The 26,140-nt window shown below is 61.5% G+C and overlaps 2 protein-coding genes across 9 annotated transcripts in view; one reads left to right on the forward strand and one right to left on the reverse strand.

Moving 5' to 3' along the window:
* SLC38A12 (solute carrier family 38 member 12) overlaps positions 1–5,154 on the forward strand; it is a 54,599-nt gene extending 49,445 nt beyond the window's left edge. For all 4 annotated transcript variants that reach the window (XM_086355975.1, XM_086355977.1, XM_086355978.1 and 1 more), the window contains exon 10: positions 2,715–5,154. In XM_086355975.1, the coding sequence (XP_086212101.1) occupies positions 2,715–3,475 (761 nt within the window). In that variant the 3' untranslated portion in view covers positions 3,476–5,154. The remainder of the gene's footprint in view (positions 1–2,714) is intronic.
* Positions 5,155–8,792: 3,638 nt separating this feature from the next.
* On the reverse strand, positions 8,793–25,776 carry GRIN2C (glutamate ionotropic receptor NMDA type subunit 2C). 5 transcript variants are annotated; one of them, XM_086355974.1, is made up of 13 exons: positions 25,491–25,776; positions 19,640–20,053; positions 16,672–17,270; positions 16,225–16,339; positions 15,054–15,265; positions 14,726–14,891; positions 14,286–14,439; positions 13,855–13,980; positions 13,270–13,499; positions 12,741–12,901; positions 12,067–12,254; positions 10,748–10,980; positions 8,793–10,320 (listed from the first exon to the last, which is right to left on the reverse strand). In XM_086355974.1, the coding sequence occupies exons 2-13, from the start codon at positions 20,036–20,038 to the stop codon at positions 9,208–9,210; spliced, it is 3,696 nt and encodes a 1,231-aa protein (XP_086212100.1). In that variant the 5' UTR covers positions 20,039–20,053; positions 25,491–25,776; the 3' UTR covers positions 8,793–9,207. The 5 variants fall into 5 exon arrangements, with proteins under 5 accessions (XP_086212100.1, XP_086212099.1, XP_086212098.1 ...); XM_086355973.1 differs by having other exon boundaries at positions 14,726–14,909; XM_086355972.1 differs by lacking the exon at positions 25,491–25,776 and having other exon boundaries at positions 14,726–14,888; positions 19,640–22,567.
* Positions 25,777–26,140: the final 364 nt, after the last annotated feature.

Genomic DNA, 26,140 nt, shown 5'->3' on the forward strand with positions numbered 1-26,140 from the left:
CGTGGCGGCGCCCGAGCCCTGGGCGTCCGGTGTGCACTCAGAGCCCTGCTCTCCTGGCCGCATCTGTCGCTCACACCCTGTCACCCTCGTTTCATCTTGATTTACGATCAGACCTGATGAGTTTTTGGAGCAGCCATCTCCTGGGGACGGGACAATCAATCTAGGAGACAGCTGTTGAACTCTGCTCCCCTGGCCACCCCGGGGGAGGGAAGGGCCCGGAGGGAAGGCGTGTGGTGCCCAGGGCAGGACCGGGTGGCTCTGGGGAAGTTGGACCTCGAGCCCCCAGTGCCACTACCCCTCAAGGTCAGAGCCACCCGTCAGGACCGAGCAGGTAGCTCATTCTGAAGTCAGCAAGCCAGTTTCTGCCGATGTTTCTTACTACGACTTGGCGATTTAGAGCTGAGGAGGACAATGAGTAGAGACGCGCCAGCCAGCCTCCTAGCTGGAGGGAGCAGGGATAGGCTCACGTCCAAACAGCCAGCTTCTGCCTCCTGCACGCCCACCAGACCCAGAGCCCCTCGGCCAAGTTCAGCAGAGCTCTGGAGGGTTTACCACGTGCCTCTTTCACAGCACGCGCCAGCCTCGGCCTGGGCCGGGGTAGTGCCAGTTCTCCACCAGACACTCGGGTGGTGGCAGGGCAGGGCTGAGCTCCTGCCTTGTAGCAGCTGCCCTCTTGGCCTTGGCCCTGCCTCAGGTGGCCGACCTCTGCTACCAGAACTGTCAGCTGCAGCCTCTTGACTAGCTAACCACCAGGTGGGCCCGGGGCCAGCTGTAGCCACCCCACCCGCTCAGCTCTGTTCTGTAACCCTCTCTGGCCCAGGGCAGACTCCCTGCCTAGTCGCTTCAGTCGCTTCCAACTCTTTGTGACCCCATGGACTGTGGCCCACCAGGCTCCGCTGTCCATGGGATTCTCTAGGCAAGAATGCTGGAGTGGGTTAGCATGCCCTCCAACAGGGGAACCTTCCCAAACCAGGGATCGAACCCATGTCTCCTGTGGCTCTTGCATTGCAGGAGGATTCTTTACCACTCAGCCACCAGGGAAGCCCGAGACTCCCTGGCACGTGGGGGACTCCACCACCACCCTGTCCGGCCTTTCCCCTGGGTCCCCCCAACCCCCCGCCATCATATCCTGCCCCAGTGCACTTTCTGGATGCGGCTCTCCTACACAGATCTCTGACCCGCCCCCCCCAACCCTGCACCCACCCCGAGAAAACAGACGAGCCAGACCACCGGGGTCTCGGGTGTCCCCGAGGGGCGAACTGGGTTGCCACTTCCCCTTGACTGACCAGTACTGGCAGGACCTGTGATGCCTTTGGTCATGGGGCCCCCGCAATCAGGAGCAGCAGGGATGGGTGCATCTGAGAGCCTCAGAAACAAATCATCGTCTTTATTGGCAATTTCCACGGCCTGTTTCCTGCTCCCCTCCTCCCGACTAGTGCCCGGCAGCGTCGGCAGCTCCGATTAAAAGTAATAGATGACAGTTCCATCCGTCCTGCTCCCAAGTGTCACTGTGGGCAGACGGCAGTCTGGCTTCCCGGGCGTCCTCGGAGAAAGGGCTCCCTTCCGGGGAGCGGACGGTGTGACCTGGCCTGAAGGGCACAGTGGGGAGACCCCCAGCCTCCTACCTGGGAGGAGCCCCAAGCCTGCGACAGCCTGGCAGGCAGGAGCCACGTGGCCGGCAGCCAGGCTCTTCAGCCACTGTCCCTTCACCTCGCTTGCATCACTGCCCAAGAAATGTCAGGTGTCACGGTGGGCTTTACCTGAGCTGTGGGGGCCCAGGCTGGAGGGGCTGTCAGGTCTGGTCTGAGCAGAGACAGCAGGGGTGTGTGGACCCTGGCACTGGAGACAGGAATGCCCAGGGTCTCTGGGTGTGTGGAGTGCCTAACGGTGGCCGTTCTGGGAACTCTGAATAACAGATTCGGGAAGCCAGAGACTCGGCGTCCACAGGATCAGCAAGGGCGTCTGTCTTCCAGGTGCTGATGTTCAGGAGCACCGGCTCGGGGTGTGAGGGCCGCTGTAAGAGTGCAGCCAGCCCAGAGCTCTGTCTGCTCTCAACAGTCCCCGATCCCCTTCCCTTTCTGCAGCACACCCGGGGCAGAGTGGCTTCCTGTCCAGGAGAACAGAGCCACACAGCCTCGGCCTCTAGCCTTGGCCTCAGCTCCCCCAGCATTGGCCCCCAGTGCTGTTTCTTGCCTCAAGTGACTCTGGGTCCCGTCCTCCACCCAAGGCTGCCACCCTCCGTCCCCCCTGCCCAGGAGGACAGCTCCTCCCAAGGGCTCCGTGCCCTCCACCCCCGCCCCGCAACCCCGATCCTCAGACAACCCAGTCTTTCAAACCAAATGAAGAAGAGCGACCAGCACCCTGCTCCAGGCCTCCCCCTGCCAGGAAGCTGGTGGGAAACCCCTACCCCCGGAGCCCTGGGGCCGGTAGGGAGCCTGCACTCCTCCGAGGGGACTGATCGCCCTCCTGCCGTGCCCAGCAACTCCCCCAACACGCACCTTCCTATACCTGCGGGTGGGGGGAGTGGGCGGGATGTCCCCAACAGCAGCAGCCACTGCCGGCCTGCACCCAAGGACGACTCTCCCAACCTTGGGAATCTTAATGTGCTTTCTCTCGGGGCTCAGGTCCTGTGGTCGCCGCCCCCAGACCCGAGACAGGCCCCGGGCGGGGCTGCTCCTCCTCCCTGCCTGCCTGACCCCCGTCCTGTCTTGCAGCTTTTGCCATCATGATCGTGCTGGCCCTGGTGCGCATTGCGCACGGGCGCGGGGAGGGGCACCCTCCACTGGCAGACCTCTCTGGCGTCCGGAACCTGCTGGGCGTGTGCGTCTACTCCTTCATGTGCCAGCATTCCCTGCCGTCGCTCCTCACCCCCGTCTCCTCCAAGCGCCACCTCACGCGCCTGGTCTTCCTGGACTACGTGCTCATCCTGGCGTTCTACGGGCTCCTCTCCTTCACCGCCATCTTCTGCTTCCGTGGCGACAGCCTGCTGGACATGTACACCCTCAACTTTGCACGCTGCGACGTGGTGGGCCTGGCCGCCGTGCGCTTCTTCCTCGGCCTCTTCCCCGTCTTCACCATCAGCACCAACTTCCCCATCATCGCCGTGACCCTCCGCAACAACTGGAAAACGCTCTTCCACCGCGAGGGGGGCGCATACCCCTGGCTGGTGGACCGCGTGGTGTTCCCCACCATCACCCTGCTGCCCCCCGTGCTGGTGGCCTTCTGCACCCACGACCTGGAGTCCCTGGTGGGCATCACGGGGGCCTACGCGGGCACGGGCATCCAGTACGTCATCCCGGCCTTCCTGGTGTACCTCTGCCGCAAGGACACCCAGCTGGCCTTCGGCTACGGGACCGTCAACAAGCACAGGTCCCCCTTTCGCCACACCTTCTGGGTGGGTTTTGTGCTGCTCTGGGCTTTCTCCTGCTTCTTCTTTGTCACCGCCAACATTGTCCTCAGCGAGACCAAGCTCTGACGGCAGGACGTGTCTGGTGACCAGAGGGGTAGGAGCCCCCCACCGGCAGAGCCCAGAGCTCGTTGCCTCCCTGGGTGCAGCGGGGCAGGCAAGACCCAGGCTCTTGGAGGGGACCTCCTCCCCACCCCGGATTCCACACAGCCTGCACCTCACCGAGGTCGCCCTCCTCCAGGCCCTCTTGCCTGGGGCTGCCCCCGCCAGCCGAGCCCCACAGCAGGGCCACGCAGCTGCTCCGAGGCTCTCGTCCGGTTACTGGACTCGAGTCCTCTGCTTCGGGACGGTGGAAGCGCAGTGCTGGCACACTGCCATTATTTATACCAGACTCGTGTCCCCCAGCCTCTCTCCCAGCCCCTCCTGCATGTCTGGGAAATCCGCTCCACCAGGGTGAGCCCAGAGACCTCCTGTCCTCCCCACTGGGCTTGGCAGGGCTCACCTTTCCGCCAGGCCTGGAGGTGCCAAGCACCTCTCCTAGGGGAGTGCCAGGCCAGCCGGTGACACGGACCGGATGTGCTAATTGGTCCCAGGGGCCCCAGACCAAAGCAGTGAAGGCCACGCGGAGGGCACCAACATCTGTCCCGGGCTCCTGAGTCCATGATGACTCTGGAGCAGCGGGCGGAAGCAGCCCTTTCCTCTCAGACACAGCAGCCCACACATCCCTGGAAGGGATCCTTGGGCCTCCTGCAGTGCCAGGGTTGGGGGGGCACAGGCCAGCATACAAGGGGCACTGGAGTGGCCCCCCGGCTGTCACCACTGTGGCTGGGAGCACCCCAGGCATGTAGCCCATGGTTCCCACCCCGTAAGAGAGGTCACGCCTGCCCCCACTCCATCACTAACAGGGGCTCCCTTTCAAGCCAGGCTGTGGGTACAACCCTGATGTCCATGCTCTCCATGTCCCTTGGGTGCCGTGGGGTGAGATAGGGCCCCGCTCACCCTTCCCATGGAAGGAGGGCCAGGTTCCCGGGCACCTCACCAGCTCCACGTGGTAACCCCCACCCCCACAATCATGCATGCACCTGCTGGGCCAGCCTCCCTGGGAGACACAGGTGACTCGAATGAACTGCATTTTCAACGTGCCTTCTGCTTCAGGACCCGGGGGCTCCTCCTGGCCCTCCCTGGCGAGCCCCCGGCCCTGGGCCTAATCCTCCTGTCCTGGAGCCCAGAGCAGTGGACAGGAGCAGCCTCTGGGGTGGGGTCCCTGCCCCTCCGTCCTTTGATCTCAGTGCCTTGCTCGGCTCTCCAGGGAATCCCGGCAGCCTGCTCCCCGCCCCCGCCGCCGCCGCGCATCTCAACTGTCTTCAAACTTTGGACAGAGCATGGACGCCAGGTCTTCTGAGGCCCACGGGTGGTTTCGCGGAGGGGAACACGGGCTTTGCAAGAACACGGGGAGCGGTCCCAGCCCTCCCCGGGGCAGCCCCCGGCCTGTGAGAGTCCAGTGTCTCAATCGGCCGCGACCTGCTTTCTCACTCTTGTCGCGCATCTTCCGTCCTCACAGCTCGTCCAATGTACTGTTCTCTTGCATCCTCCCGGAAAGATGCCCCTTCCCCGTTTGCCTCCCAGGAGGCCTTGCGGGGTGGGCGGGGCCGGGATGTGTCCGCCCCCTGGGGCCGGGACCCTCCCTGGGGCTGTCCAGCTGTTTTGCTGAAAAGTCAATTAAAACGTCTGTGCTTACCCTTCTCCAATTACATTTTCCTCTTGCTTAAGGACAAAGCGAATCAAACCATCCTGCTGCCTCAGGCTCCAAACCAAATTTTGGACACAAATTTATTAGCGTCGTAAAGCCAGGTTGATTTATGTGGCAATCTGGAGCTGACAGCCGCGGAGTCGGGCAGCCGCGTTCCGCTCCGCCTCCCAGCCGAGCAGCCACAGTCCCGGAAATAAGTGGCCGGAGGTGTCCACACCACTGATGGCAAACAAGGGCGCCTCACCCCTGCCGGTCTGGGCTCCTTTGCTCCTTGCTGTTTGCCTAAAGTCTGTCCTGCTGGAGGTCAGATGGGGTCAGCGTCTTCTCTGCTGCTGATGGCCCCGGAGGACAGGGGCTGAGGTCCTGACAGCTGGCCGGTCCCCAGGTGCTCACCTTGCCCGTCCAGCACGTTCGGCTGTATTGACACCCGCTTAGGGAGGTGGGCAAGTGGGGTGATGACTTCTCGTCTACAGAGGGCCCTGGGGTCAGTGGTGGGGAAGCTAGAAAAGGATGCCAGCCTGACCTGGCTCGGGTCCAAGTTGTTGCGGAGGAGGCCCCAACCCGATGCCATTCACCTGCCCTGACTGCCCCAGACTGGCCCTGAGGGCAGGCCAGGTCAAGGTGGGAGTCAGCCTACTCTGTCTGTTCCCCGCAAAAGTACTGAGCCTCGTGCCAGCAGCTCCTGGCTGTGCCCTCACCTGAGGCCAGAGAGGCGGCTGCAGGCTTACAGATGGGGCATATGGCGGATGACAGGCCAGGAGGCACTGCCAAGTGGTGGGAGGTGGGCAGCAGGCACCTTGCCAGGCCCTCAGCCACACAGCTGTTCTTGCCAAAATGGGGGTGGGAGCAGCCTCAGCAACAGGCAGAGGCCAAAGGCAGGTTGGGGGAGGGCAGGAGCAGCCCCCCACCTCCCCGGGGAGAGAGCTCTCCCAGGGGGAGAGCCGGCAGTGTGTATGGCACTGGGCCAGTGAAGGCTGAAACCACGCCTCTTGAGAGACCCCACCCCTGATCCGGACTGACACCTGGCTCTTCTGCAACCAGGATCCAGAGCTGCAGGTGGGAGCTGTAGGATCCCGCCTCCCCAGGGCCTGGGGCTCATGGTGTAGAGGGCAGAAAGGGGGAAGTGACATCTCCTGAGTGCCTGGTGTGTTCCAGGCATGGCACTGGGCACTCTCCATCTGGACCTTAGCGGCATAACTTGCAGGTTAAGAGTGGAGACCAAGAAATCGGACCTGCCACTTGCAGGCAGCAGCCCCCAAGGTCTCTCCTCCTGTCTTTTGTACCTGCATCCCTGACCTGTATGGGAGCTCAAGTCCAGTGTACTGACGCCCAGTTCCCTTGTCCTCACCAGACATACTGCACGTATAGCCATGTCCCTCTAGACTTATCAAAGACCCCTGGTCTGGGTCCTCAGGCACCTAGTTGGTTTCATAGCCGCCTAGTGAGTCAAGTGTCTTCTTGTTGGCAGTTGCCTGCCACGATTCAGAAACAGGAAATGCACTTGAATTCTTTAGGGCTTTGGGGAGGGGGGAATCTGGCTCCCCAATTTCCCCTGCAAACTGAAGGGCAGCCTTCCCCCTTCACAGCCCCAGACTCAGCACAAGCTAGGGAGTTCTGGAGCCAAGACGGAACTGAAGCTCAGGTATCCTGGCCAAAGCCCTCTTGCCCACCCCTGTCTAAGCTCTGTGCCCCCTTCCCCACACCTGGGCCCCAGGAAAGAGGAGGTGTAGAGGATGAGCCCCTCAGCAAAGACAGAGGAAGAAACGCAGTGACCAGGGCAGCAGGAGGGAGCAGAGTGAGACAGCAGGAAACGTCTGCAGCTGAGACGCGACCAACTGCCCCTCCTCATGTGTCCCGTCAAAAGAAAAACACAGCATTTGGGTGTCTGGGTTCAGCCGGCTGTTTGCTCCCCAGTCACGCCCTGCTTTACGATGACTGACCATAACCATGGCCTCACTGCGCTCACTCACACAGCCGGCTCCCTGAGCCCCTACCAGGCTTTCTGCCCTCCCATTGATCAGGCAGAACCTTCTCTAGTCCTCCCGCAGAGGGGCAGCAGGCATCTGAACCTGCAGAAGGCACCCTTCCTGCCCCCGCTCCCCTCTAAGACTCGCTTCTCCCCAGAATACATTCCTAGAGAAGGAGCCAGGCGTCCAGGAACCCAGCCCTGGGCGCAGGACGGGCCCCTCCTTGGAGCCAGCCAGCAGCAGGCTCAGCCCCACATGTGGTTCTTAATTATCTTTCCAGTTCTTGGTTATTAATGATATTGGGCAGGGAGCAGAGAGCAGCTTGGACCTCACAACCCCTCCCAGCCTCACCTACTGCAGCCTGCTCAGATCCAGAGGCTGGTGCTCAGATCCAGGGGCTGGTGGCCAATGGTTAACCCTCTCACCTCCAGAGGCTGTGCCCTAGCACTCACTCAGACCCACACTCACCACCTGTTGTGGAACTCCCAGATTCTGGATCTGAATCTGAAAATCCATGGGGCAGAGAAAGTGAAACTGACTTTGGATGGGGGCCCCCTAAACTGGTGGTGGTCAGGCACTCCAGCTGGGAATGGAGGGGTATTAGAAATTTCCCCCACTCTACTATTTCAGCTGCTCTTACCCCTAAAGCCAAACAAACAAACAAAAATTTCCAGTTTTCGTGGCTCCAGTCCCAGGTGGTGGACTATTTGGAGACTCGTGAGGGAACCCAGCCTCCTGGAAGCCAGCAAGGAGGAGTGGTGAGGGTAAGAACACGGGGCAGCGGCTGCACATGGCACTGCCGGCCTCCTCCCTATGACATGGAGTTAGTTTCTGCCCTGCTTCACCCTAATTGTCAGGACAGAAAGGCCTCAGGCTTCACATGCTCACAGTCAGAAAAGCTCTGCTGGCACCAGTGTTTGCAGAATGGATGGAAGAAGAATTCTGGCTTCAGTCATTGTGGGGCTAAATGTAATCACAGATGTGAAAGCACAGCAAACAGCACTCAAGAGCCATCTTTTTAGATGGTTCACAGCCAATGACATGAGGCAGAGGAAGGAGGTGGGGCTGGCAGCCCTGGAGCAGGGACAAAGAACTGAGATGTGGGACAGATTCTCTGACCTGGGGGTCCTCCCAGCCCCAGGAGTCCTGGCACCAGCAAAGCTGAGCTGTGCCTGACCCCAGAAGCCCACCCGGGCCAGGCTTCCAGAACCGGCAGGCAGTCTGAGCCCAGCCCAGCCACCGTGGAGTGAATACCACTGGCCAGGAAAGCCCCGCAGACCCCCCGGACAGACCTCCCTCCACCATCTGCACCATGACATTGTCGGGCTCCCATCGGGGCCCCTGGCAGAGCAGGGCACCCACAGCCCCCTGGCGTGAGCCCTTGTTTTCAAGGACACTGAAGGATGAACGCCATCCATCAACCACCAGAGCCCCCTGCTGAGCACATTTGTCGCTTCTGGCACCAGGGTGGGAGGGAGCTGACACTGAAAACCAAGTGGCTTCTGCACGGAGTCTTCGCTCAGCCTCACTTCCTGGGTACTCCCACCAAGGGAGCTGCCCACCTGCTGTAGGCAGGCACCTCACCTGGGATACTCCCATGATGCTCCTGTCACCTAAAGGCTGCCGTGTGCCCCACTCTGGGGATGCAGAATGAGGCAGTCAGGGCCAGTGGGTTGTAAAAGGTTGGTTTAATGTCCCAGCACTTGGAGAAAAAAAAACTCCAGCCAGATGGAACAAGAACCACGACAGCCCTGCCCCAACCCCAAGTTCCAGTTTACACGCCTCCCACACCAAGCCCCCGGCAGCCACGACCAGGGACCGGCTCACAGCAGGGGAGGGAGACACCACTGCTTCCCTTATGACTCCAGGCCAGGCGGGAAGGGATTTGCATAAGAAGATAGCAGAAGCCCAACCTGCAACAGGACTGCGGCCGCTGAGGTCACCGAGCTGACCATGAAGATATCATCGGTCACTCGGTTGGATTTCAAGACAGAAGCCAAGAAAGCCAGAGACCACCTGCCCTCTAACTGCTGGCAGTGCCAGGCAGAGGATCCAGCTGAACAGGAACCAGAGGACCTGAGCCCTCACACTTCTGACTCCAAGCTGGAGATCCGCCTCCAGGTGCAAGGCCGTGGAAAGCCGTGCGTCCCACAGGCCGCCCTGCTGACCCTTTCCAGTTCCCCACTGTTGCTGTATTCTGGGCTCAGCCCCAGGGTCCTGTCCCTGTGCCCCGGAGGCCCCCAGGCCCCGGGGAGCCAGGGGCCGTGGGCGGCACAGGGTGGGAGGTGAGAGCAGACAACCCCCCAGCAGAGCGGCAGGTGGGCATGGGCGTGGAGGCAGGCGTGCTGTCCGTGCGGCCAGGCGGGGGGCCCGGCCCACAGCCCCTCCTGGCAGGCCTCGCGGTAAGACGGCAGCCGCATGGACTGCGCCGGTATCAAGCGCCCGCAGGCCGGGCGGGCACACCGGGCGGGCCCAGAACTGGGCCGAGTGAAGGCTTCGGCCACCGAGCTGGGCAGAGACGCGTGGCGCGGGCGTGACCCCCGGGCCCAGGCCGCGCGCAGGAGGGCCTCCCGCCGAGCCAGCTGCTCCGGCCCGAGCAGCGGCAGGTCCTCGGGCTCCGGGGGCTCCGGGGGCTCCGGGAAAAGCGGCAGGAAGGGGCGTCCGGACCGGTCGGCGCGAGGAAAGGAACTGTAGTGGCCGCGCTCGGGCGACAGGGGACGCTCCGGGCGCGCACGCCGCTCGGAGGCCGAGAAGCGCCGCCCGCGGCGCCCGGGCCGCAGCGGCCACCGCGCCTCCCAGGCCCGCCGGCTCGCCTCCCGGGAGACGTCGGGGAGGGCGGGCCGGGGCGTCGGGGGGCGGCCCGAGGGCTGCGCGGCCCTGCGCCCCAGCGCGGCGCGGCCGCCGCCCGGCGGCCTCCAACCCGTGGGGCTCGGCTCGCGAGGAGGAGCCGGGGTGGGCGGCCGCGGGCCGGGGCAGGCGGGCGGCGGCGCGGGTGCAGGGCGGCCGCAGCCCCAGCTCTCGATGGTTCGCGTGGCGCGGTCCAGGGAGCTGCTCACCCCTGCCGTGGTCACCATGTCGCGCGCCGCCTGCAGCATCTTGAGCACGCTGGCCTGGGCCGAGCCGGCGGTGAGGTCGGGGCTGGGCGGGCGCGCGGGGCTTGCCAGGCTCTGCACGCCGCTGAAGCAGCTGTAGATGCCCTGGGCCGAGGGAGGGAGGGGACAGACCCGCCGTGAGCCGCGCCCTGCCCTCCCGGACCGCCCCCACGCAGAACGCCCCTCGCCCAGGTGGGATCCATCAACTCAGGCATCTCTCAGTCCCAGGAAGAAACTAACATTTGTTAGGCGCCTCTTATGTCCCGCTGGGAGCATTTACAGAGGAGCTCTGAGGGGCCAAGAGATGAACTCCTTCTCCTAAACTCACACAGCTTGTAAATGGCAGGTCAGCCTGGCTCCAGAGTCCTGCCCTGCCTGTTGGAGAAGGGCTCTGCTTCTCATCTGCTGCGTGATGCCGGCAGGCCATGCCACCTCTCCAGACCTCAGTTTTTACATCTGTAAATGGGGCCAGGGGCCAGCTGGGCTGGTGCCCCTACAGCTGGGGCCTGGCTAGGGCGGGATGGGCACCCACCCTGCTGAAGGCCAGCAGGAAGTCCAGCCGGGACGTGTTGGGCACGGAGTGGCGCAGCTTCCAGTAGACCAGGTGCTCCCAGGCGAAGACCAGCAGGGCCAGCCCCATGGCCACAAGCAGCATGTAGAAGACGCCCGCCATGTTGTCGATGTCCAACTTGCTGCTCATCACCTCGTTCTTCTCATTCTGGCAGATCCCGGAGAGCCACACCGTCTCCAGCTTCTGGGTCTCCCCTGGGGTGGGGGTGGGGGTGCACACCTGGCTCAGGGAGGACACTTCCAGCGCTCACCTACGCCTGGAGTGAGGAGGGGTCTGGGGCCAGGGTACCACCCACCTGTAGGACTACACAGGGATCCAGCCTTACAGGGGCGGATGGGGGGAGGGGAGTCAATAAAGAGGAGGGAGGAGAGCAGAGTGGGAGCTGGGGGCGGTGAGCAGTGCCAGCCTCTGACACACTCACCTCCCACATGCCCAGTAAAGGCTTGTTGACTGGGTAAATGTTATCATTCATTTATTCGTCAAAGACTTATTGATCACCTGCATGCCAGGCATGGAGCTGGGCACACAGAGACAAAAGAGCTAGGCCCCCAGGGAGGCTGCAAGCATCTTCACTGTTATCACTCACATTATTCTGCAGCACTGATGGAGAACCAGTTCATCTAACTGGGACTCTAAATTCAAAGCTCTCTCTGGGTCTCAGAGCAGCCCAGCTGGGCCGCTCACAGGTGTGAGCTCTCGGTACCAAGGCCAGCCTGGGCCGGGGCTCTGGGATTAGGCTGGCTCTTGGCACCATTCCCAGGGCCTCTCAAGATGGAAATGGAGAGAATTCCCTGACTGTCCAGTGCTTAGGACTCCATGCTTCCACTGCAAGGGGCACAGGTTCAGTCCCTGGTCAGGGAACTAAGATCATGCATGTCCCAAGGTGCAGCCAAAATAAATTAATAAATAAAAGATAGCCGTTGTAAAAAAAAAAAAAGATGGAAATGGAGGGGAGGGGTCTTGGGAAAAAGTAAAGGAGTTCAGACACCCCACCCCACCCCCCGCTGTGGCCTGAGCTCCCTCCTTCAAGGACTCCCCAAATATTTCCTGCTCCCTCCTGGCCAACTCATCCCTCCCCAGTCTCCCTCCAGTGTTCCTAATGCCCCCACCCAACTACTGTGCCAACCTCCCACCCGCAGAGCCTCTCTCCCTGCCCGCAGGCGCTGGGCACTCAGAGAACAGCAGTGGAAATGCTAACCAGCCCCCAGGCAGCTGTCCCAGCCATGGGCTTTGTCAACCACATGGGACCCACCCCGGCCCCCCTCAGAGGCTGCACCCACCGTCTCCCAGGAACTGAAGGAGCGCCAGGTCTATGGCCCGCTTCCAGTGGGAGTCCTTCTGCATGGCGATGCCATAGCCGGTGGTGGCAAAGACCTTGCCAGAGCCGATGGTGACCAGCTTGCAGCCCTCGTCCTTGCCCGCCATGTAGTTGAGGACAGCGGCGTCATAGATGAAGGCGTCCAGCTTCCTGGGGGACAGGCTGAGCCCTCAGGCTGGCAATCAAGCAAGGCGCGGGGCACCGAACCCGGGGCCTGATGGGGATCTGGGCCATGAGAGCCCGCGGGCCACTACCCGGGGGGGGGGGCGATGGGCAGAGCCTTCTCCTCCCTGGGGTCCTGGATGTAAAGAAGCCCCCTCCCACGGCTTGGGAACCCCACCTCCCTCCTCTTCAGAGAGGCCAGGGGGGCTCTCTGCCCCCGGAGGACACGTCCTGTCTGCCCTCCGGGCCCCTAAAGACCCTAAGAAGGTCATAACCAATGCTTGGGGCAAGGCTGAGCCCTGGTCAGTACCATAGCTGCGCCCCTGGGCCCTGGTGCATGTCCATTTTTGTCTCACTCTGCCCCTCCCCGGGAGTCCTACCGGGCAGCCCAGCCTCACCATCCCCACCTTGGGTCTCTCGGGGAGACACGTGGGTAGAGAGAGTCAGAGGGTGGGAGCAGGACTGCAGACCCACCCCATCTTGAGGCTGGTCAGCGCATCCTCCACCGAGCGCTGGTTGAACTTGACCATGTGGGTGTGCATGTCGCGGTAGTTGCTGCGGATGTTCCGCTCCGTGCTGCCGTTGGGCACCGTGCCAAAGCGGAAGGGCGGGTACTGATCCTGTGGCCGCTGGAACTGCGGGTGGAGGGCACTGTCGGCATTCCTAACTCTTCCTCTGACCTTCCAGGCACCAACACCCCCAACCCCATTCCCGCAGCCTGGACTCCGCACAGGAATGGCAGAACTGTCGTAGAGACTGACTGCACCAGGCCTGTGTCTTAAAAACAAAGACACGGAGGCCAGGACAAGGAAAGATGCACTCAAAACATACTAAGTGGACTTAAGCCATTTCTCTCCTCCCCAGGCTCCCCGGCTTCTTCCTGCTCCCGCCTCCAGTTCAGATTCCGCTGACTCCATCTGTCCTGTGTCCCACCCAAGGCCTGCCCCTGCCTGCCTGCGGCATCCCCTTCCCCTCCACCCTCCAACAGCAGGGGCTGCAGAACCTTCTTATCACTGAGTCCGGACACGGTGTCGATGTACTGCTCCTGGATCATGAAGGCGGCCAGGTTGGCAGTGTAGCTGGCGAGGAAGATGACAGCGAAGAAGGCCCACACCAGCACCATGATCTTGCTGGTGGTGCCCCGGGGGTTCTCAATGGGCACCGAGTTGTTGAAGACCAGCGCCCAGAGCAGCCACACGGACTTGCCGATGGTGAAGGACGGGCCCCCAGACCCTTGGGGCGAGAGGGCAGACGCTGGGGTTCCTCTTGCCCGGCACAGAGGGCATCAGGTCCAGCCTACCTGAGTCCATGGCTCCTGTCTCCACTAACCCCATCCCTGGCCATCCCCACCCCAGAGCACATCAACTCACTTTGCTTCTCCCTCTCATGTATATGATGGGTCCCCCTGCATGTTGTCTGAAGGCCAGGAACCCCCACTAGGGGGCATTCTCTGAAAGGCTCCCCCCACCCCACTCCCCCATCCTCTCACTCTTTAACCTCCCCCACCCCCTCCACCTGAAGCCCTGAGCCCACCCCTCCGGGAAGCTCCAAGCCTGCTCCCTCCTCCCAGGCCCAAGTGGGAGCTTACTCTTGCCGCTGGTGAGGTTCTGGTTGTAGCTGACGGGGCTGAAGTACTCGAACATGAAGACAGTGATGGCCACGACCGTGAGGCACATGACGAACATCATGACCCACACGGCAGGGCTGTAGGGCTCTGGGAACAGAGGGAGGCGGCTCAGAGGAGGCCTGGGTGCAGGCAGATGGGTCCACGTGGTCACTAGCCCCTTGGACAGAGCAGAGGGGTCTCTGACTCTCAGAGCAGTGGAGCCCCAGGGGAGATGCCACCCCTAGGGAGACCAGGCTCCCCAGCAAGCCTTGGTCTCCCCTCTCCATCTGCTCTGGGACAGGGTCCTATCACAACAGTTTTTGCCCTCCAAGGGCCCACCCCAGGCTCCACACATCCACTTGGAGGTCCCTCCGCACCACCCTCGCCACCCCGACCATGGCCCTGAGCCGCACCCAGAAAGGCCGAGGGGGAGACGGTGCCGTTGCTGCGGGCCACCATCACACTGATGCCCGTCTCCACGAAGGGCACGGAGAAATCCACAATCTCAGAGCGCTCCTCGTTGATTGTGAGGGAGCCGATGGCCATGTCCGCCCGCTTGTAGTACACCTGAGGGTCAGGCCCAGATCGGAGGAGGGACTCCCGCTCCCCTCCTGGCCCCCCTGCCAGCACCCTCCACCCGAGTCCTCAGAGCTCCACCCCCGGAGTCATCACTGGTGCCAATACAGTCCCTGTGCCAGCTCGGAGACCTGTGGGAGCTGGGCCTGGGTCTCACCCCGACGGAGCCCCAGCACAGGAGGAAACACCTAAGGGACCATCTGGGGGTGGTTGACGGATGTCGGGGCGGGGCGGGGAGGCAGGCAGGGGGGCTCGGGTGGCCTGGGGGCAGGCCTACCTCCCCGATCATGCCGTTCCACACACCACGCACTCTCTTGCCATGCTTGCCGTTGGTCACCAGGTACAGGTCGTAGGAGAACCTGACCACCCTGGCCAGCTTCTTGAGGATGTCGATGCAGAAGCCCTTACAGCAAAGCTTGGTGTAGGGGGCTGCGTCACCGCTGCTGCCGCCGAGAAGACCACTGGGGTCAGAGCCAGTGGCTCTCTCAGCCTGACGTGCGGACCCTGCCCCCATTCCCGAGCGTAAGACACACACTCGCCCACCATCACTCAGCGGTGCACAGTTCACATCACACCCCCCCCCACCCCCATGTGTTCTGGCGGACCTGAAGGTGTGGTTGCTCTGCCGGCGGCAGGGCACAGTGTTGGGCACGCAGCCGCCTGTGCCAGGGTCGGGGCTCTCCACGATGACAAAGGGTCGCTCCTCCAGCGTGGCCACCGTCAGGTGCCGGCTGTCCACCACGGGCTGCAGGGAGGCACTGTAGCGAGGCCACACGGGGTACTTCATGTGCAGGACGCCGTGGTCCCAGCGCCCCACCTGCAGAGGGTGACCGGCCTCAGCCTGGGACCTTCAGCCCTACTATGCCCATCCTGTAGGTATGGCTTCTATCAGGGGGGCATGCCAAGGCCAAGAATCCCCCACCACTCCTAGGATCACATGGGACAGGCCAGAGCAGGGCCTGGGGTGAGAGAGTTTGGAGAACAGGAGAGTCAGGGCAAAGGGCTGGGCACGCCCAGAAGAGAAGACCTTCCTGCAGCCTCCGCGGCCTCTGTTCCCCACACTCTCCAGTCCAGCTTCCACACTTCCCTGCTGCTGGGCCAGGATGTCTTCCTCAAGCCCAGACCTGAGCCTGTCTCTCTACACTCATTCCCTGGACCCTCACACAAAGTCCTTAGCCCAGCACTCAATACCCTTCACGTTCAGGTTCAATTCTCTCCATCACCCCTTCCTTCTTCCCCAGTCTCCACACCCCTGAACACATCGATTAAAAATGCTTCACATCCTTCTTCCCCTTGGTCTACGAGACTAGTATCTCTTCTGGGTGGGCTCCTACTCAACCGTCTATAGCCCCCAGGCCAAATGTCCCAACTTCTGAGAAGACTTCTCCAGTTTCCTCCTTTGAAGGCAGAATCAATTTCTGCCCCTCCTCTCTACTCCCATAATGCTTTGCAAACCTTCTTTCATAAGCAAGGATCTCCCCAAAGTCTATTTGTTTCCATCCATCTAGCCAACACAGCTGTGAGTTACTCCTCCAAGGGCAGGACTGTGTAATAAGAGTGCTTAATAAGTTCTATAGTGGCAGGAGGCCGGGGTGGTGTGGGAGCCCAGAGCAGAGGTGCCTCACCCACCCTGGAGGACCTGGAGATGTTTCAGCTGAGATCTGAAGGATGAGGGGCCGGATAAGGGGCAGATGGGACTCTCTGCTCAGCTGTGGGGCAAGGAGGGGGGACACAATGAAAGGATACCGAGGGCCCTTGGGCTCACCCCCTTCTCACCATCTCCCAAAGGCGGTGCCGGTTGAGGGCAATCACCACCATGGTGGGCTGGACCAGGTACCCACCAGGGCCGAAGGAAAAGTCCCGGCCCTCCCAGGTGACATTCAGCAGGTGCCTGCGAGGAGGGGAGAAGCCAGTGTCCCCTGAGTCCTGCCTGCAGCCCAGCCCAGACCCGGAAGTACCCTCCCACCTCCTGCCTCATCACCACCACCAGCAGGCCGCATTTGTGTATTTACTGCTCTGTTTCCTTACGTTGACCCCCGAGGTCCTCACCACACTCTCACACCCCGCTCTTTTCTCAGATGAAGAAACTAAGGCCCAGGGAGGTGAGGTCACTCGGCCCCAGGTCACACAGCTAGAGCGAGGTGTCACAGGCAAGCCCAAACTCCCTGCCACCCCGGGCCTTGAAGCACCCCCCTCACGCCCATGCCCTGGGCAGGTGCCTACCTGTAGAAGGCCTCCCGGGCAGGGCTGAGGGGCCCAGGGTGGGCGCGGCAGTCCCCAGCTGGGGCGGGCAGGGCACCGTGCTGGCGCCGGTAGCCATGGGCGCCCAGGGCCAGGATAGCCACGCCGTCTCGGACCTTCTGGCGCAGGCTGAGGCGCCAGCTCTCGGTGACGACGCTGATGAGGCCCACGGGGAAGGCGGCAGGGGGCGTGTCGGTGCTGCCCAGCGCCAGGCTAGGCACCAGCCACACGTGCCCGGGCCCTACCAAGCCAGCCTGCGCCGCCTCGGCGAAGAGCACCTCGGCCTCCTCGCGCGAGCAGTAGGCCACCAGCACCGGGGCGTCGAGCTGGCGCAGCAGGCGCTGGGTGTGCTGGCGCGCCCCGCCGGGGCCCAGCTCCAGCGTGAGCACGTCCAGCAGCCGCCAGCTCAGGTAGCTGGCGTCGGTGACGGCGCGCACGCCCTCGAGGAAGAGAGCGTGGCCGGGGTGCAGGCTGGTGATCACGGCGAAGGCGCTCCAGTCATACTCCTCCAGCACCTTGAACAGCACCTGCAGCTGCTGCTCCAGGGACACGCCCAGCTGCAGGAAGGCGGAGCCCGACTCCTGCGGGGCGGGGGCGGAGCCTGAGCGGGGCGTGGCCTGACTGCCCCGCCCCTTGGTTAACACCCCTCACGCCTCTGCATTGGAAGATGCTGGGCGTCCCAGGGACCCCTGTCCCTACTATGCCCTTCATCCCTACCCCCGGTCCCGCGCGTGGTTCCCAGCCCCTGCTGCCCATGAAAATCTCCTGGAGAGCATTTTTTAAACCTTGCTGCCTGATCAAGTCTGGACCGCAGACTGGCAGGAGCAGCGTCACCTGGGCGCTTGTAGGAAATGTAAATTCTCTGGGCCAATGCACACCTGCTAGGTCAGATTCTCTGAGGATGGCGCCCAGGGATCTGTATTTCAACAAACGCTTCAGATGACTCGAGCCCACCAGTCCCGGCCAGCTGAATGGGCCTCTCAGAAACGGTGCAGTGGGCGTCTGTAATTTGCTACAGCACTGTGAGAGTGGAGAGTCACCCGTGCTGAGAGATAATGTCAGGCCCAGAAGCAACTGGGAAAGCTCCATCCTCTACGGAGCCCTGGCGATGAGAAAGTTCCTCCCCTCCCCTGCGTTGGCCACCACAAAGTGCCCTGGACCTGCCAAATCTAGCCTGGACTAGGGCAGTCCTCTCCAAGCTGTGGGTTCCCTGCTGCCACTCCACCCCACCAAGATTTCACCACACTGCGACTGTCCCAATCTTTTTAAAAAGTAACTCCATGAAAACCCTATAAGACAAGCAAACCAGTTCCTTCAACAAACAAATTTACAAGGAAAAGAGAGAGAGATGGAAGAGGAGACTTCAGACAGAGACTTGAAAGTCGTACCAACCAATCGCCACGTGGGACACTAGTTTGGCTCCTGCTTCAAGTCAACAGATTTTAACATACACATTTATGACATTTATGAGACAATGGGGGAAGATTTGAACACTGCCTGGATGTGTTTTGCTGTTAAGGGATTTTTATTGTTTTTTAGACAGGATAATGTATGGTGGTTTTATTATTTTGTAAAGTCCTATCGTCTAGAGTTGTGTACTGAGGTATTTATGGATGAGATAAATATTGCATCTGGGTTTTGCTTCAAAATAATACAGAAGAAGGGAAAGTGAGTGGGGGTAAGGATAAGGCATGGTCGGCCTGGATGGGATAGTGGTTGCTGCTGCTGCTGCTGCTGCTGCTAAGTCGCTTCAGTCGTGTCCGACTGTGCGACCCCATAGATGGCAGCCCATCAGGCTCACCCGTCCCTGGGATTCTCCAGGCAAGAACACTGGAGTGGGCTGCCATTTCCTTCTCCAATGCATGAAAGTGAAAAGTGAAAGTGAAGTCGTTCAGTCGTGTCTGACTCTTAGCGACCCCATGGACTGCAGCCCACCAGGCTCCTCCATCCATGGGATTTTCCAGGCAAGACTACTGGAGTTGGGTGCCACTGCCTTCTCCTGGGATAGGGGTTACCTGGGATCATTAAACTCTTCTATTTTTATGTATGCTCAAAATTCCCCATAATAAAAATATAAGCATAAAAGACGGGCAAATAGATCAGTCTCTCCCCTCAACACCTTCAGCTCCTCGCTTTCTTAGGGTGAAACCCAGAAGTCTTCCCATGTGGTCGGAACCTCACCTCCCTCCCCAGGCTTCTCTCTGTTCCTAAACACTCTGCTCCTCCTCACCTCCGAGCAGCCGCACTACTGTGAACTGCCTGGAACTGCTCCCTTGGCCTGGGACACTCACTCCCACTCCACCCCCACACACACAACTTGTCAACCCCCCTCGCCCTCCAGGTCTCAGTTTCGGTGTCACTTCTTAAGAGACCTTCTCTGACCAGCCCGGACCCAGAAGGGAGTCCTACTAGACTCCCGTGTGGCATCCGTGTTTGTTCTTCCAGATGCTGATCCCAGCTGTGATTGCAGGTGAATGCATGTTTAGAACTTTCTCCCCCCAAGACAGACAGCGAGGGCTTGCCTCCCCCAGGTCTCAGACAGTGAGACCCCACAAGTTCTAGCCTGCAGGCCAGCTACTTCAGATCCCATGCCCAGCCTGGCCTTCAAGCTGGGGTCTGGAGCCTGACCAAGGAAGTCCAGAAAAACAGGGAGAAGGCGAGCCAGGGCTGTCTCAGAACCAGAGGTGGGTTTTCCACCTGCCTACCCCTCATCCAGTCATAAATGTGAAAGCAGCTCAGAAAGTTTATCTTCTAGAACATAAAATCATCATTCCCACAGCTTTCCCCTCCCTCACCCATGTCTCTCCCAGTCCCAACATTCTTGCTGGGCCCACCCCAATTCCACCTTCCTAGGACCCAAGCATCTCCCTGGTCCAGACTCAGCCCACACTCCCAGCCCCAGCCTGGCTCCAAGCTCAAGGGATGGGAAGACATGACTTTGAACGGGCACCTTGGGGGTGAGGACCACAGCAGAGCCCCCACTGATGCTGAGGATTGGCACGTGGGTCTGGGAGGAGATGAAGTCCAGGATCTGGGCCACGGCCTCAGTGCCCACGTTGTCCTCAAAGACGATGCCATGGACGCGGGCAGCCCCCAGGAGCCCGCAGATCTGGGTGAGGAGACTGCTTGGGTTGGTGTTGTTGATGCCCACGCTCAGCGGCTGGATCTCCAGGGGCAAGTCCAGGAAGCTCTGGGGGGTGAGGCGGGTACGGGCCTGGGCCTGCGGGGACCCCGAGCTGCCAAATACCACGGCCACCGTCACAGTCTGCTCTCCCTGCCCAGGGCCCAGCCCTGCCCAGGCCCCGAGGAGTGAGGTAAGCAGCAGGGCCTGGCCCAGGGCCACCCCCATGTCCACCGGAGAGTCCTGCGGAGAGAGCAGGGTAGGCACAGGCAGGGAGACAGAGGCATGGAGAAAAAACAAGAAGGACAGAGAGGAGGCGAAAGCCAGAGTCAGAGGGACAGACATCCAGAGGATGAAAGAGAAGAGGGAGGAGCCTCCCTCCACAGAGAGAGGTGGACAGACACAGACAGACACAGAGAAAGAGGCAGAGAGGTTAGCGGAGGGTCCACATGCAGCCTGGAGACCGGGGTCTGGGCAGAATGTGGCCTGGACAGGTATTCATGACTTCCCTCCTGCTGTTGAACAGCATGCTTGGCTAGAAAGGCCAGACCTTTGAAACTTATCTATCTGGGCTCTGCCCCAGGGAGGTACACGTCAAATGCTAATCTGGTACCAAGTGCATGGATTTGAGTCAGGGAGACCTGAGTTCAAGTCCCAGTTCTGCCACTCACTGACTGTGTGATCTTGGGGAAGTTGCTTGGCCTCTCCGAGCCACGATTTCTTGCCAGCAATAATCACAGGACTACTTCACAGCAGTGAGAGGGCTACCCACTGTTATCAGCATCCTTATTTTCTAGGTGACAGCTCCATAGCAGGTGAACGAAGGCAGCTCTTGAAACACACACACATACACACACACAGACCTTTTGCATCCTAAGTTGAATCTAACATCCCTGAGGACCCTGCTCTGTGTAACCCTGCCTGGCACAAAGCCCCCTCCTCCTGGGCTCTGGGCATCCCTACCCTTCCCTCCATGGCCTCAGTTAGTAGCAGCTCTTCCACAGCAGGAGTGTGACCCCACTGAGTGTTTCAGGGCTTGGGGTCACCTGCAATCCTCACGGTATCTCACACGTGAGTTGCCTCCCTGGGCCATCGCTGGTGTGAGGGATTTTTTAAACCTACCCCAAGGGCCTGATGTGTATCCTCGTGAAACAAGCATCACTGCTTTGGGTTGGGACCAACAGCCACACTGTGAGTGTGGTGCCCAGGGAGGCAGCTCTCCCTCCCAGCTGGCTGTCAGCCACAGCTTTGCCACCCACTCCATTTCCATCACTTCCCCGATGAAACTTCTGAACGGGAGAGGGCCAGAGGGTGACCAGGCTGGGCCAGATTTCATTTCAGAATGAGAAGAGAGGATTTTTGGCAGGGGAGGGAATACTGTATTTGCTTTTGTGCCCTTGAAATCTCCCCCTGTGTAGGGTTTCCCAGTACACTGAGAGTGTCAGCCGGGAGGGACTTCCCTTGTTGTCCAGTAACTAAGGTTCTACGCTCCCAATGTAGGGGGCCCGGGTTCAATCCCTGGTGGGGGAACTAGATCCCACATGCCACGACTAGTTCTCATGCCGCAACTAAAAATCCTGAACTCTGCAACAAAGATCAAAGACCCCAAGTGTCACAACTAAGACCCAGCACGGCTGAATAAATAAATAAAAAGCATGTCAGTGTGAGTCTAGGGTAGGGACAGAAGCCCGCTGTGTCCACAGCTACCTTCAACCAGGGATTTCGCATCACACCAGCAAAGGACACTGTCACGCTCCTTTCTCCTCCTGCAAGCTCTCTGTGCTCAGCTGCCCATCCCTGGGAAGCCTGAAGCCTCCCCCACTTCTGCCTCCCAGCTCTGAGTGCCGGACCTGTGCTGTCAAATATAGCAGCCACCAGTCATGTGTGATTATCAGGCCCTTAAATGAGGCCCATCCCAACGGAGGGATGCCGTAGGTGTAAAATACACACTGAATAACAAAAACTCCACATTACAAAACGAAAATATCTTGTTAATATTTTTGTATTGATCACATGTTGAAGAAATATTTTAGATACATTGATTCAGACACAATATAGTGTTAGAATTCATTTCACTTCTTTTTCCTTTTGTCTAATGTGCCTACATGTGGCTCCCATTTTGTTTCTTTCTGGCTACATGACTGTAGATGAAGGACCCAGGTCCTCCCTCAGCTCCTAGGGGGCACTGCCCCCAGAGACTCTCTCAGATGGGAAGGAGTCCTTCAGGGCTGGAATTGGCAAGGAGAGGAAGCTGGGGCAGGTCTTGCCTCTCCCTAGGAGTGACCACAGAATGCCTGTGGATGGATGGACCCCAGTCAAAGCAGTCCCCAAGCTTCAAAGAGCAATGGGAAAGGCTTCCCAATTGGCTCAGTGGTCAAGAATCTGCCTGCCAGTGCAGGAGACACAAGAGACACGGGTTTGATCTCTGGGTCAGGAAAATCCCCTGGAGGAGGAAATGGCAACTCACTCCAGTATTCTTGCCTAGAGAATCCCATGGCCAGAGGAGCCTGGTGGGCTACAGTCCATGGGGTCGCAAAGAGCCAGACACGACTGAGCAATTGAGCGCACATGAATGGCTGATTCCCTTCGGAGTACAGCAGAAACTAACACAACACTGTAAAGCAATTATCTCCTAATTAAAAATAAATTTAAGAAACACTTTTTTTTAAAAAAGAGCAATGGGCAGATTCCAAGAGTCTCAGGCTCCACAGTCTCAGCACCACGGGGCATCCAGCCTCTGCAGCAAGTCAGGAAGGTCAGACCTGAGCCCCAGCCTGACCCCATCCCCCATGTGTCTCCCCCTGGCCTCCCACTTCTCCACCTCCCATCCAGCCACACCCCACCTGCTGCTCCCTTGGCCAAAAAGAGCCCTCTGGCCGCTGCACCCCTCCTCAAACAGCACGGCTGCTCCCTGGTGCCTGCACATGAAGCCCGGACACCCTGGTCCCATGGACAGAGCCTGGCACACCCTGGCTGCCCTCCCCTCCGTGGGCCTCCTCCTCCCTCCCGTCTGGTGGCCAGATGGCCCCACTGCCCTCACCTCCAAGCTTGCTCTGCTGCTCTCTTGGGCTGCAATGGCCTCTTCCCTTTGCCTCTCTCGTCTCCACGACAAACTCCAGAACTTTCAGAGCCCCAGGTAAATCCCTTTCCCACAGAGCCCCTGCCTCAGTACCTCGCAGCTGCGGACGCACAGGTGGAGACAAAGAGGGTCTGGGTCTGGTCCCAGGCCAGCTGCCCTTCCCCACCACCACCTCCGGTCGGGGAGCTCCGGCTATGCCTCTGGGATGGCTCCTGTCACTTCGCCCTGTGGCAGGAACGTGCCCACTTCAGGATGCCCCCACCCCAGGCGCTGGACTGTTGTCTTCCAGACCTCTGCCCACCCACTTGCGGGTCCACACATTTCGCAAAGGGGCTGTTAATATTTGATGAACGCTCGGACCTCCCCAAGAAAGCCCGGGGGAGGGAGGCAATTGTCGGTCTTCTGAGACACTCAGCATCACCTTGAACGGCCCGAACACCTCCGCCTGCTTAGAGCTCTTCTCTCTCTTCCCCTGCTCCCCCAATCCCAGGCAGGCTCCCCGCACACAGACGTGCACACACTCTCCCACGCCAGACATCTGAGGGCCGTCCCCCACCCCAGGCCGGGAGCCTGGGTCCCCGGAGTCAGCCCCACCCGCCAACCGCGCCGCTTCCCGCTTCCCGGAGGAGCCGAGGGACCCCAGCCGCGCGGCCCGTCTGGATTCGCCGCCCACCGGGTGAGCGACCTTCGCTCTGCCGTCGGGTTTCCCTGCCTCCCTTCTGCCGAGTGCCAGGGGAGAACCCGGGCGCCAGGGGAGAAGACCACCGCTCCACCTTGCCCCCACTGTCGCGGACACCGAGGTCTCCCTCCTGTAAGACTAACTCCCCGCCCCCCACCCTCGCCGCTGATTCCACTCGGACCCTCAGGGGAATCTCTTACACTCGGGCTGTGAAATTCGGGGTATTTTTAGGCCAGCGATAAATAATTCATAGGGAACGTAGCATCAGGCTCCCCCCGCGGGAGGAGGGGGCGCGAGCGGCGAGAGACACCGTCACCCGCGGCTCAAGGACACTTGCGATGCGGCGGCGGCGACTCCGGACGCCGGGACCCGCGCCACGCCTCCTGGCGGCCAAACTGGGCACCACGCACCCCGCGCCCCCAGCCTCGCCGCTGCCCTCTGCAGACCTCCTCGGCTCCTAGGTCCCCATCCCCGCTGCCCCCAAGCTGGATCGTGCCCCAAGCCCCGCGAGTGGGGAGCGCCGAGCTCACCTGGCAAGTGGGGCCAGGCGAGCCTGTGTGGGCGCCGTACCAGCTCAGTCCTGCCCTAGGGCAAATCCGGGAGTTAGGTTCCCGGTCTACTCGGTCCCCTTCACGTTAATATTCGAATTCCTCGTACCGAGTTTAGGAACAGCTTGGAAGCTGACTGGCGCAGCCAGAAACTAGACGGGCTCTGAGACACAGCAGGCGATCCGCACCCAGCAAATTCCCTTCCTCACTTTAGGGGATGAAGCCAGGGCGGTGCGCTTTGGAGGGCTGGGGACCAAGCCCGAAGTCCCTCCAGGGGAGCAGGGCTAGGACCAGTAGGGTGAGCGTCAGGGCCCGGCAAGAATTCCCCCTTGGCTCACCCGGCAGGACCTTTCCATGGCTCGTGGGACGCACCCTTGGGGATGTTCTGGCCGCTGTGTGACATTACCTTCTCATGGCCCTGGCCCTGCCCGCCTAGGCCTAGGCGTGAACCACTTTCTGCAGCAGGAGGCTTGCGGCTCCCCTTCCCAGCCGTCGGGGATCCTGGTCGAAGCCCGGGGAAACCAGAGCAACGCGCTGGTGCGGCCGCCAAGGCCCAGCGCACCGGGGCGCGCGGGGGTGGAGGGCTCTTGCCTCTCCCAGGTCTTCTTCGCCCATCCTTCGTCTCTCAGCCTCGAGCCTGGCTGGGTCCGCCAGGCGCGGGGCCAGAGTTTGGGGAGATCACACCACCCCGTAAAGCCCACTCTGCTTCCTTGAGGTCAGAGGAGGGAGGTTGCACAGAAGGAAGAGCTGGAAGTGGGGAATCTGGGCGGGGGTGGGTTGCGGTGCTCACAGCCGGTGAAGGGGCGGGACTGCGAGGGCAGATCCTCGGCCGACCTCCCGGGAGCAGGCGGCCGGCTCCTGGAGCCACTGACAGCCCCTTTCGTCCTCTCTGCTCCGCGCCCTCTCCAGCCCCCTTCGCTCTGGCTCAGCTCAGCCACGGCTCCAGCTCCCCAAGCCCCGCCCGGCTTCCCGCAGCAACAGTTGCGGGGCTCCTAGCCCCGACTCCTGCGTCCGCGCACCGCCCCCTCCCCAGCGGTGCCGCGGCGCCTGGCGAAAAGGGGGGCCCGGAGGGCTCGGCGACCCGGGAGACGAACGTCTTGGGCGCCTCGCCCGCGTCCTTCCCTCGCGTCCGCCGCGCGCGCCTGGCACCCCGGCCTCTCTCCCACACCTCGTCCCCGCCCGCCTGGGTCTTAATCCCCAGGCCGGGCGCCCCAGGTTCCGGACCCCCAGCTCCACCCACCTCGGGCTCCGAGCGTCCTCCAGACTCTCCCCGGTGCCCCGCGTCTGTCCCCGCCGTCCTTGCCCGTGAGGCGCCGGAGCCCAGCCCCAAGTTGGCGGCGAAGTTGGCGACCCCGCTCGCCGCCCGCCACTCACCGGGGGGAAGGGGCGCTGCGCCCGCGCCCAGAGCCCGCGCCGGCCGCCTCCCGCGCGGTACGAGTCCTGGCGACTCGGCTCCGCGCGCGGCGCGCTCTGTCCTAGCTTGGCGGGCGCCTGGGCAGGGGCGCCTGCGGGGCCGGAGCCCGTGGCGCGGCCTGCCGGGCTGGGACCGGGCCCGCCCCCACGCCCCGCGCCCAGCGCCCCTCCCGTGGCCCGCTCGGCGCCGGGTTCCGTCCCGGGCTGGGCGGCGCGCCGCGCCTCCGGCTCCCGGGGCTCGCCAGCCGGCTGTGTCGGAGCACTGGCCGCCGCCGCCGCCACCCGCGCGGGCCCGCCCCACCGGGGCCCGCCGCCTCCGCCCCGCCCCGGCCGGCCCACCCCACCGGCGTGTCCCTTCTCCCCATGTCCCCAGACCCTACGGCCTCGGAGAAAACAGGCTGCCCGCAGCCCTGGGTTCAAGCCCCACGCTCAGTGGGTGTGTGACCTTGGGCTGGTTAATTTCGAGGATTCCCCCCTGGTCTGTAAAGTGAGGCCGGCAGCTTGGGGGGCTGGTAAAAAGATGATGAACACGCTAGGGACACCGGGGTGCTATTTTTCAAAGACCTATCTGGCTGGAAAGCAACAAGGCGGGGAGGCATTGGGAATGAGAG

This window comes from Bos grunniens, chromosome 19, assembly GCF_055505025.1.
Source record: "Bos grunniens cultivar Pamir isolate PY7600 chromosome 19, Bosgru_T2T1.0, whole genome shotgun sequence".
NCBI lineage: Eukaryota > Metazoa > Chordata > Mammalia > Artiodactyla > Bovidae > Bos > Bos grunniens.